Genomic DNA, 12365 nt, shown 5'->3' with positions numbered 1-12365 from the left:
GTCTTGGTTACATGCCTTAGGCTTATTCATGAGATGACACCAATGTCTTAGAGCCGAAGATGATTTAATTGATGATGTGCCTTAGTTTGACCCTGAGGAGGATGCTAATGTCTTTTGCTGGAGTCGTCCGAGTTGATGACGTGACTGGGCTGGAAGTCTTGGGCGAAAGTTCTTGATTGATTGGGCTGGAAGGGTCTCCTACCTCGGCCTGGCGGGGAGGGACGGCTACCTCAGCCTAGCGGGAAGGGTCTCATGCCTCCTGGCGAGAAGGATCGACTCCTGGCGAGAAAAGGGATGACTCGACCTTATGAGAAGGGACACCTCCTAGCGACAAGGGACGACTCCTTGCGAGAAGAGGCGCCTGTCTCGGCCTAGTGAGAAGGGACACCTCCTTACGACAAGGGACAGTCCTTGTGAGAAGGGACTCCTGTCTCGGTCTGGTAAGAAGGAATGCCTCCTAGCGAGAATGGACGACTCCTTACGAGAAGGGACGTCTGTCTCGGCCTGGCGAGAAGAGACGTCTCCTTGCAAGAAGAGACTCTTGTCTTGGTCTAGCGAGAAGGGACGCCTAATGACGACAAGGAACGACTCCTTGCAAGAAGGGATGCCTGTCTTAGCCTAACAAGGATGCCTTCTGGCGACAAGGGACGACTCCTTGCGAGAAGGGATACCTGTCTTGGCCTGACAAGAAGGGATTAAAAACTAAAATCGTATAACAAATTGCTAAAAAAAATCAGCGGCCATATAAGGACAATTATCACCTAAATATTAAAAATAACAAATCCAATAACGTGAAGCGTTCTTACTCGTGAGTAGTTGTTGATGCTATTGGGAAGAAAAATAAAAAATAGGAGGGAGTGATCTGAAAAAATAGTATACGACATAAAACATTTTAAGGAAAAAACCAATCAATGGAAATTAAAAGGGGAGGTTGTCAAGAAACTCACCGAGATTGAGGGACGATGGACGAAAATGGTGGTGAAAAGCCGATGGGGATTTTTTTCAGAATTATTTTAAGTAATATTTATATTTTTTGGCCGTGAGGATTTTTTGGTTAGTTTGTCATCAAGATGGAAATTCTGGGTATAATTCCACAGAGATATTTAGGGATTACATGATTGATGACGATGATAGGAGAGAAAGAAATCGGTTGAGATTGGATTTAAATTGGTGATTGATTGATCGTATTAGAGAGGTTTGTAATATGAGAGAGATTGAATAGGTTGTTTAAAATGGATGGGTTTTTTTTATAGATTTAAGTTATTTTGTTCTTGGAAGATGGACGGTTAGGATTTAGGACACATATCGTTCTATTTGAGAAAAGAAGTGATGATGTGGCAAACTTTATTAGGGTTTATAGCAAAAAGTTTTGGCTTAAGATATATTAACAGATGTTTGTGGCAAAAGCTTTATTAGGGTTTGTGGCGAACACGTTGCCAAGAAAGTTTGGTAGTAAGTAACTAAGAGAATATAATTTAAGAAATATATGAAAAGAAACCGCGACATACAAAGATTTGACATCCTAATTCCTGTCTTTAGGATATAGAGATACTTAGGCGATGTAAATTACACGAGATATTTGGAGAATATTTTAGCCGAAAGGATGCTTTTGAAGCGGGCGTCAAATCAGACCCGATCCGGCCCACTTTGCATCTTCAAAGCCCGGACCCTTCCATTTCCTAAAACCACTCCTATTTTTATACTCTCCACTCACCTTGACTCCTGAGGACCCTTGAAAGCAGAGAGCAAGAGAGAGAAATCAAAGAAAATGGATGCAGACAAAGTGACCCAGCTTCGAGATTTCGTCAGCTATTGCAAATCAAACCCCTCAGGTCTCCTCGATCCTTCCCTCGGTTTCTTCAAGGATTATCTTGAGAGGTACCCTTTTCCTAATTTTCAATTTTTTCCCCTATTACCTATTTTTTATCTTTTTAAGCCCTTCTCTAGTTTCTCTTCTGCTTGTGATTCATGAGGTTGATTTTTGTTAAAATAAAATTTTCAGCCTTGGCGCCAATATTCCTGCAAACCCAACAAAAATGGTGAGACATTCTTCTTCAACTAATGTTTTTTATTGCAGCCAATGTTTGAAATTAAAGTATTTGATTTTAGTTTGGGTATTTATTAGATGGGTTTTGTTTAGATTTTAGACTTATTTAGTTGATGAGTTTGTTGAGTTTTTTAGTTTCAGTAGTTGGTATTACTATATGATTAGGGTATGGTTACCAATTGCAAAACTATATCCTATTTTAAACTTTTCGAGTATAAGAGACTACTAACTGAGGAGGTTGGACATAGCCAATTGTAAATTGAAGTTTGATTATGTGTTGATATTTTGATGTTTGCAACTGATGCATTCGTCCTTGCTGATAAAGCTTCATAAAGCTTCTGTCTTTTTCTCTGGTCGTACATTATCCAATCTTCCTCTGTAGTATACATTATTGCTGAGGTCTCTAGTTAGTAACGTATGATGTTTGTGTATGTCAAGGTTTGTAACCTTGTTCATCTTCCCTCTTCGTAGATGAAAAAGTTGTTTTTTTAAATTTTAATAAAATTTTAATGGGAAAGAGATTAGATTGAAAAGGTATTCATTGATATGAACAATGACAGGCTCCATAAAGTATCTCAATGGTCTTAATGGTCGACCTGTGTGTTTCTTTTAGGACAAAACAAACAAAATTGATCCACGCGATGCTGTAGCTTTAGTTTTTGCATTTGATTAAAAAATACATTATGCAACTAACCACTTAGAAAAAGCATAGCAGATTGCACTAAAATATAGCAACGGACACTGCATTTCAAATTGCTCAAATACAATTATGAGTTCAAAATTAATTTGATTAAATACTTAGGGTCTAAGAGTGATTTTGAAATTGGGTTGAGTTTAAAACTAAATGAGGGTAATAGTTTGGTTTATAGACAAACAACTCTTTTGGAAGTGAGTGAGTTTAAAAATAGATGGGGATAAAATTTGGAGTTTATAAACACAAAAATTCATCTACAATTTGTGATAACGTGACCTTAGCGTGAAAAAAACAAACAAAATAATAGTTTTAAGTGCTTTGTTTAAAATACCATGCACTTAGTCAGTTAGAACGAAAAACTATCAAGTTATAACAATAGCAACTTATAGAAAAATCACCATGAAAGTGGGTGTATTTGAAATAAACAGGGATAAAACTTTGTTCATAGACAAATGACGCTTTAGAAGTGGGTGGGCTTAAAAGTAGATTGGGGTAAAACATTGGGTTTATTGATAAAAATCTTTAGTAAAATTTTAGGTGTGTTAAATAATGCATAGGATAAAGCTTAGGGTTAATAGGTAAAGTAACAACTTTAAAAGTGAGTATATAAAAATAAATTGGATTAAAACTTTGGGTTTCATGTGAAAAACAAAAAAAATTGACGATTGCTTATAAATGGCATGATTCGAACTCTGTACTTCTAACTTGTGAGTCAATTGTTGTTCCACCAGGCCAATTGGTGTGCTTGTCATGAGACTCGTATTGTATTATATGTAGTAAAGTTAACTGGGACGAACTGTACTTAAGCACTATTCATCCCAAGTAACTTATATATAAATGATCAAATCCCCTTGAAGTATTGGCGAACTCTCAAGTTCCCCATCAAATATCAATTTTCGTATTTACCTTCCTAAACTATGTGTATATGTTCAATGTGGTTATTTTGTAGCTCTAAGTCAATTATTTAAACAATATAATGATGTGATTTTGTATTTTATTTAATTGAAAAAAATAATTTTTAACTTTAAAAAGGGATAAATAGTAAAAATATTAAGATTTTTTTTTTTGCGGTCTAGGAAATAAGGAGACTAACTGATAAAAATCCATAAAGAAATGCATAGAAACACCATCATGCTATGTTATGAGGGTACGTCTATTTGGAAGCAGTACTTGTACCCGACACATACCTGTACCTATCCCTAAACTTCTTGGACATTTCTTGAATATATGCATACATTTTTTTCAAGCATATACTCAATCATATACTACATGTTTTAATTTAAAACACTCATACACTTCTTGGCTTATATTCTATACTTCACATCTATTTCTAATATATTGATCTCATGTAAACAAAAAAACAATATTGATCTTATGTAATTATTAATTCCTACAAATATACATAAAATACATATTCATAGCCGTGTCCCTGTACCCTACCTTCTATAAATTTTACGTATCCCGTACCCGTACCCATGCGACTTAGCCATCACGTCATTAATCTTTTAAATATTTTATCACGGGCTCACAAAATGTTCACATTGTACCCATAGACATAGTGTAAGTAGAAAAATAGGTAAATTGATACTTAAGGAGAAATGTTAAGGGTTCACCCATACTTTAAGGATTAGTTAGTTATTTTGTCCCTTTCTTTTAACTAACGACAATTTTTATTTGTCCTCATGTGAAATCTTCAAAAACGTATTCCGGACTTCGTAGTTATAATGATTAGAAATTAAAATTGAATGATTTATAATGTAGATGAACATAAGTATCTTTGAGATAAGCTCATAAATACAATGGCCAACCCGTCTATGCTTCTGGTCTTCAGTTAGTTATTCCACGCACACCATATTGCAATGCTTTTGTCTCAAGTCCATTTTGCCGAGTGTAAAGTTGCATGCTTTCCTGCTTTGTCCCAAGTGCATTTCTTTATGACTTTTAGATACTGCTGAAATCCACATTATCATTGCTTTGAACAGAAATTTAGTCTTGCTTTGTTACGTGATCCTAGTTTGGTTGCCAAATAACAAGATAACTTCAATACTTATTTTCCAGAAGAGAAAATGTTATTGGCTACTTTGCACTATCAATCCTTATTTTCAACCACCGTGATCAACTAGAGGTTTGTATATTTTTTTTATATTTTTCTGAAGTCTATACTTGTGGTCTTCTGTTCATTTGAGTTTTCTTTTTATAGAAATATTGTTTGAAGTACCCTTGTTCTCATTGCCGGAGTTTAATTAGTTCCAATTATCAGCGTCTTATTTTTCTCATTGCAATGCCAACTATTCAAATTCAGTAATTTAAACTTTACAGAAAAGTCACGTAAAACAAGAAAGTGACGATAGCATGCCAAATGCTTATGATGATAATAAGAAAGCCAAGGAGAAGGTTAAAGATGAAGGCTTTGAAGATGAAATTGTTGAATCAGACATTGAGTTTGAAGGGGAAGTCATTGAACCAGATAATGATCCTCCACAGAAGGTATTTGCTAAAGTGGCTAGATTGAGCCTTTTGACCTATACTTCCTTTATATGATTGTTGTCAAAATACAGTTATCTGCATGGAATTTGTCTTAAATGATTTTTTGCAGATGGGAGATCCTTCAATTGAAGTTTCTGAAGAGAGTCGTGATGCTGCTCAAGTGTTGAAAGCAAAAGCTATGGACGCAATCTCTGAAGGTAAGCGGAAACTTGTATATTACGAGAATTTATGTTTCTTGTTCTCATATTAAAGTTTTGAGTTTGAAATATTGTATTTTAGGTAAACTTGAGGAAGCCATTGAACATCTAACAGAGGCTATCTTGTTAAATCCAACTTCAGCAATCCTATATGGAAATAGAGGTAACACTAGTTTATTGTATATTTGCTGAAGTTTCACCTATTTTCTGCAGTGCTGAAGTTTCACCTATTTTGTTCAGCAATACTTACTAAATATTCGTTATTTTTCAGCTGGTATTTTCATTAAGCTGAACAAACCAAATGCTGCAATAAGAGATGCCGATGCAGCTTTAAAGGTTTGTCTTCCATAATATAAGCATTGTCTATTCAGTAGAATGTTTTCATTGATTGTGTTTGCCTAAATTACAGAAAGTCCTATAATTTGCATGATTCACAGAAGATCCCCCAAAGGTTTTAAATGTGACACGTTAACCCCTCTGTTTAATTTTTGCAAAATTGGCTTATTAACTTGGATGTAAAAGCTAATAGCATAGAATAGGAGAAAATTTTAAAACCGACATTTTTTGAAATTTAATGGGCAAATTCGACCTTCAAGAAAAATTATTAGCAAAACCGACCCTTTTCAGAAGAAAAGGGTCGGTTTTGCAGCGGTGGGGCTTTTACGACTAGTCCCGTGCACTTCGTGTGCACGTTTTTGTGCACTTTTTGGCTGCACTTCATGTAGTCCCTGTATAAACTTAAATGCAAAGTCATATATAAATCTAATATCATGAATTTCACCACATACTCACCATAAACTTATTTACAAATCTAAATATCATGAATTTCACCACATACTCATTTCAAATCAAACAAATCACACCACAAACTCCCACTAACAAATCCAACATAATAACACCACAAACCCACTTAGAAATCCAACAAATCACCTCCCACTAACAAATCCAACATAATAACACCACAAACCCACTTAGAAATCCAACAAATCACACCATAGTCCGACTACAAATCCAAAATCCATGTCACATCCATAAATAGTTTTGTAATGTATATAACCTGTAGTTTACATACATCCAAGAACTCTCCTCCTCCTTTATCTTCGTCGTCCTCCATTCTGTCCTTAGACGAGTTCGTGATCCGGTTGTGTTTGTGGTTGTGACGGTCCAGTTCCATAGGTAACACGTTGGAAAGGTCCAGTTTCATCGTTATTTCTGCGTCGTCCTCGACTTTGTCGCTGTTGTCGTGTGTATACGAATGGCGTTACCTCCCGTCCATCATGATGATCTTCGTGAGTTCGGTGTAAGGCTTGTTGAAGCCTCTGCATTATGGACTGATATATTGATACATGTTCATGTGCTTCGAGATTTCTACCTGTGATAGATAGTTCAAAAAATCCAAAATTTGATATTAAAATTTTAAATTAAAGAATGTAAATTTGATATTTAATTCTATCGTACCTGCTCGAGCCAATTCCAAGCCACGATTTGCAAGAGTTTGAACTTCATCTATTGCTGATACCTGCAAAATTTTCAACACATCTTAGCAATATTGAGCAATACCAATAAACATGGACTTAAATCAAAATATAAAAATACTTACTATTTCTCTCTCATCTATACCCCGGGGCACATATCCTCTTTACGACTCAACCGGTATTGTAGTCGCATGAAGTATCCATCTTCGGGTTATCCCCCAATACCAAGTGTAGTAATCTGATTCCCGAGGAGTTGGTTAATTTGGTTGACAATACAAAAATGTCTATCATTCTATCTGTGTATAAAAGCTTGATGCACGTTCATCCAGTTTATTTGTTGGCCTCCTTTCTTTGCCTTTCTTTCTATCTTTTTAACAAATTGCGAAACATGTTATGCACGACCAAATTGTTGAAGCACGCGGTCCGGTACATGCATTTCTACTATCTCCAAACATATAAGAGAAACTCTAGCTCTCCATACAACTTGGTATTCTGTGCATATTGGGGGTAGCTGAGGTAGAAATTGGGTGTAGGGCTCCTATTCCATCTACAGAAATTTAATCATTTCATATCAGAAAAGTAAATTTGATATGTAGAAGAAAAAGTGCATGTTTTTGGTGGAGAATTACCTGAAAAATCTTCATACGATCAAGCTCATTTCGGTAGAAATCTAATTGTTTAGCCGAGGTCTTGTCATAACATTTTTCGACATTCCATCTATAAAAAAATGTTGGTTATGCATTTAGTACTACAATGATAACTACAATTATATTCGCTACATAAAAAATTCAATACCTGCATCCCAGTGGAATTTGTCCATCTAATGATAAATTTGTGCATAGTCTCGACTTCAAATGAAGTGTCTCCCATGCCCATACTTACAATGAGCTTAGACACCCTTTAAGCTCACTGTTTTGCATAAATACCACTTTTGACATCTCTCTATATAAGTACGCCAAAACAGCACTACTCCACGATTTTGTACCACATGCGTCCAAGTCCTCGAGGAGTGGTAACCACCTAGCATATTCACAATATTCTAAATTATTAAAACAAGCTAATTCAATGAAATACAGATTCATATTATAAATACACATAACTCACATGCACTTTATCTTTACTTGAATTTGGAAATAATATAGTACCAATCATGTGCATAATGTATGCACGTGCATGTTGGTCAACCAATATTTATGGGGCATCAACAGGCAACGGTACTGAGAAGGTCTCTTTCAACCACTTCAATTTAATATTTCCTCGAGACATTGACTCTGGACCTACACCTAACAACTGCTCACATCTTGTCGGTCATACATCACTATCAGTGCCGGTAATGCACAGACCATCTATACGGAGACCGAGTATCACGACTATATCTTGTAGAGTAATGGTAGCCTCGCCCATTCGGAAGTGGAAAATATTGGTCTCGGGTCTCCATCTATTCATCAACGCGGTGAGTAGGGGCCAATCGAGCTTTATCCAATGAAGCTTTGAACAAGTTAAGAAGCTGGCTCGTCTTATAGCTGATATGATACGCTCGTCCTCTAATTGCCAACGGCTATGGTTGAGGCTATGATCAATCATAACGATACTCCCTCCTCTCTGTAGAGCAAATGATAGTATAAGAATGCCATATTATGTAAATGCAAATATTACAATTACAAAGTAACTAAATTATCTCTGTACATGATATAATATGTGAATGATGCTGAGCCTGGTCATATAAGACCTCATCACCAAGGTTATCGATAGCGGATAGTGTCGCGTAGCGGTGAGGCATCGCTAAGGTTATTTCAGACTATTGTGGCAAAATAGCGGTAAAAAGCGTAAAGTCAAATAGTGGTGTAATTTAGATATGTATAAATACTAAAAAAAATTAAAAAAATCTACGAAATCAAAAAGTACATATTGTATGATTAAAAGAGATCCTAAACATGAAATAGACATGTAACCATCACGTAATACCGAAGATGATTAGAAGAGTCAAAAAGTCGTCTTCGAGAAGAAGAGCTTAGCGGTGACAAGACTGTCTTAAGAGGAGCTCACGGTGAAGAAGGTGAGAGGAAGTATCAAGGTAGGTGCCAGAGGCTATGAGAGGTGGCGGGAGTATGCTAAAAATCATAAGAGACGGTGGAATGCAATGATCAATGATTGAGTTTAATTTTTAAAAAATAAGCCTCAAACCGTTTCTAAATGCAGTCAAAAAGCAAATTTCGAATGCAATCACTCACTATTTACCGTTATGACACACTATTGACCGCTTTTGCGAACAAACATATTCCGTAATATGTCACCGCTATTGCGCAATAGCGTAGCGGACGATAGCGTCGCGGAAAGGGACCGCTAACGCTATTAGCGCCGCTATTGCGGGGCTATTTATCGTCATTTATAATAGTGCTCATCACTAACCGGCCCAGGATCCATAGTGTAGAAACCTGCACATACAATTATACACATCAATAATCTATCAAATAGTAATTAAGTTTCTTTATTAAAGTATATAAAAATAAAAAAAGCATATAAATTACCAATTAGTTGCTATCTATTGTGTCTAGATGGACAACGAGGTCGAGTATGTCCCGGTTGTTTGCAAAGACTACATTTTTATGTTTGACAACTCGGTCGACCTGCTTGTCTTCGGTTTGAGGTGGAATTATACGTGGTCTAATACGGACTATCATCAGGTGGATAAAAACTCTCACTATATGTCTTTTGATAGTGATCTATTGAATACCAAGGCGAGCAATACCGATTATAGGGAATTCTAGCACCTCCCGGCTGATTGGAAGAAGCCGCAAGCATATATGCACAGGGTATTTTTTGGAGTTGTGGTATGTTATATGTATAAGTGCAATCAACATCAAATAGTTTAACGATGTAGATACCGTCACAATCTTGTACCTGTCATTCATTGTCGTTGAATACAGTAATTTGATATGATCTTGTTGCCTCAATTCTTTTATGCAAAATGACCTTATTTTTTTTTGTGTAACGTGTTGTCCAGTCTATGCCATCACCATGTCTTTTGTTGAAATATGCGTTTAGTCTATAGAACATTCTCGCAACCAAAAGATTGTATTGACATAGCTCGTGCTTCTTTAAGAACGTCGTTAAAGTTCTCGGAGCAATTAGTTGTCATCATGCAAAACCACACACCCTCATCCTTACATAATGCCCACCGATGCTCGAATTGAGGCTTCAAGTTATTTTCAATCCAATTATGTGCATCTAATGACAAAGACTTGATTTTTTCCCTGCAATGTTCATACACTAATGTGTCGGTTGCACACTTGGTTTGCTACAAAAGATTTTGCAAATTAATCTCACAGTATTTTTTCTTGAAATTATCTCTTATATGCCTTGAACAATATCGATGGTTTAAACAATATCGATGGTGATGTGGTGCACTAAAACCTTCATGTAACGCCCTTATAATTTCTTTCATCCTATCCGAGATAAAAGTAATTATTCTTAGCGCACGGACACTTGGAATCCACTTGTATATAAGTTCAAAAAACCACTTCCAACTAGACGTATCTTCCACCTCCGTGACTGCAAATGCTAGAGGAAATAACCCACCATTTGCATCTACACTGGTCGTCACAAGAAGCACGCCCTTGTACTTTCCATATAAATGTGTACCATCAATGTTCAATAGCGGACGACAAAAAGTAAAGCCCTTAATAGCAGGACCAAATGCCCAAAACACTCGAGTGAACCTCTCTATACCCGGTGCAATCTCTTCGGATAATATTTCGTATTCAATACCCGGATTATTTTGCTTGATAGCTTCAAGATATTGTGGAAGTAATTCATATGATTTTTCTCAATCTCCAAAAATTTTAGACAACACTTTCCTCCTTGCATCATATGCCTTATATTTAGATATCTTAATCCCCCGCATGTCATATACCCTCTGAAATATCTGACCTGCATTCAGATCAAGTTCAACTCTAACTTCAGGCATAATTAGCTTACATATATAAGAAGAAGATGCAGAATAATCATCGACATCCACTGACGGGCTGCAACATGTATGAAATCCGCAATATCTAGATATTACAAATTGCCCATTTGATGATTTTCTCACGGCGACATTTAGCAACCAAGGACATTTTCTATTTCTCTCATCTTGCTCATTTGCGTTCTCTACTTCAATCTTCTCGTTAAAGAAACATTACACATTGTAGTTTATTGCATTAGTTTTTATCGGTTTGAATTTAACTCGATTCTTGATGGATCATTCTCGGATTGCAAAGATCAGTACCTCCTTGCTCTCGAATAGATCCCCTTTTTAAAAGTGAAGTCCTCAAGTCATTGAAAATTTGGACCAACATCAACAAATCCAGCTTGAGAAGTATTTATCCAATCCTCATTATGAAACTCGTCGGGCAACAGATCTTCAGCTACCACATAATCATTGTTAACATTAAAGTCTCCATCCAACGAGCGTCATCATCGATTCCAACTGCCACATGCATGCTATCAATTTGCACGTTATCTTCTTCAATATGATCTGAATCATCATCTGCTTCATCTTCTATAATTGCTCCGACAGGTGGGTAACCCGTAACATGACCTGAAGCGTCGCTAAATATATTAGTTGACGTCCCACCGATAGAATACCCACTTAAATGTTGTGGTTGAAACCATGGCTCTTGACTTGGAGATGTCATAAAACCACTCGACTCGTTGTCTAAGTCAAGCATCCGAGAAAACTCTCCTTGAGATCGTGAAACTTGGGCAAATTCCTGAATCGGATACTTCTCAATAAACAACTCAATTGACGCTTGCTTCTCGACTAATTGTTTCATGTCATTCAATTCCTCATCGTCGGTAATCTCCACGGCAATAGTTCTACTCTCATTTATCGGACAGTTGACGAACACCCTAATTGCATATTCTTCTTTCTTAATTTTAGTAACTCTTGTGTATTTCCTTAGTCATTCTATCATACACGACTTAGATAGCATGAACATTTTTCTAGAACCTCCATCATACATAGGCAAATTATTCACTCCGACGCCGAGGCTCCCATTGAAGAAACAAATAATGGGTATGGAGTTCGTCATCGTAACTAAAAATCAACAGTCCATCACATGCAAATAATCTATTATAACTAAAAATATTATTCATCAAATTTAATACCGTAATCAATCCCAAATAATGGCTAAACCCTAATTATTATTCATCATATGTAAATAATTGCTAAACCCTAACTCCCAAATGATATTATTCATCCTATTGCACAAAATAAAAACTAATCCTACCAAATTCTAGCAAAATTAACAGTCAAAACATTTTTCATATCCCTCTCAAAAATTAACAGCAAAATTTAAAAAAAAAATCACACATTGATCAGAGGTTGGAGGATGTGGGGTCGATGGGGTCGGCGGCGATAGGGTCGGCAACTCAGCGGGGTCGGCGGGCTAAGGGGGCAGCGGGGTAGGCGAGGTAGGGTTCGA

At 36.5% G+C, this 12365-nt stretch overlaps 1 protein-coding gene across 2 annotated transcripts in view; it reads left to right on the top strand.

Annotated features, from left to right (window-relative positions):
* The window catches only part of LOC109820276 (TPR repeat-containing thioredoxin TDX), a 14348-nt gene continuing 3666 nt past the window's right edge, over window positions 1684-12365 (top strand). For both annotated transcript variants that reach the window (XM_020386405.1, XM_020386404.1), the window contains exons 1-6: window positions 1684-1878; window positions 2003-2039; window positions 5061-5228; window positions 5338-5425; window positions 5508-5588; window positions 5697-5761. In XM_020386405.1, coding sequence (XP_020241994.1) covers window positions 1769-1878; window positions 2003-2039; window positions 5061-5228; window positions 5338-5425; window positions 5508-5588; window positions 5697-5761 — 549 coding nt within the window. In that variant the 5' untranslated portion in view covers window positions 1684-1768. The remainder of the gene's footprint in view (window positions 1879-2002; window positions 2040-5060; window positions 5229-5337; window positions 5426-5507; window positions 5589-5696; window positions 5762-12365) is intronic.

The sequence above is a fragment of the Asparagus officinalis genome, chromosome 8 (assembly GCF_001876935.1).
Source record: "Asparagus officinalis chromosome 8, Aspof.V1, whole genome shotgun sequence".
Classification (NCBI taxonomy): Eukaryota; Viridiplantae; Streptophyta; class Magnoliopsida; order Asparagales; family Asparagaceae; genus Asparagus; species Asparagus officinalis.
This window is presented reverse-complemented; position numbering and strand designations above follow the sequence as displayed.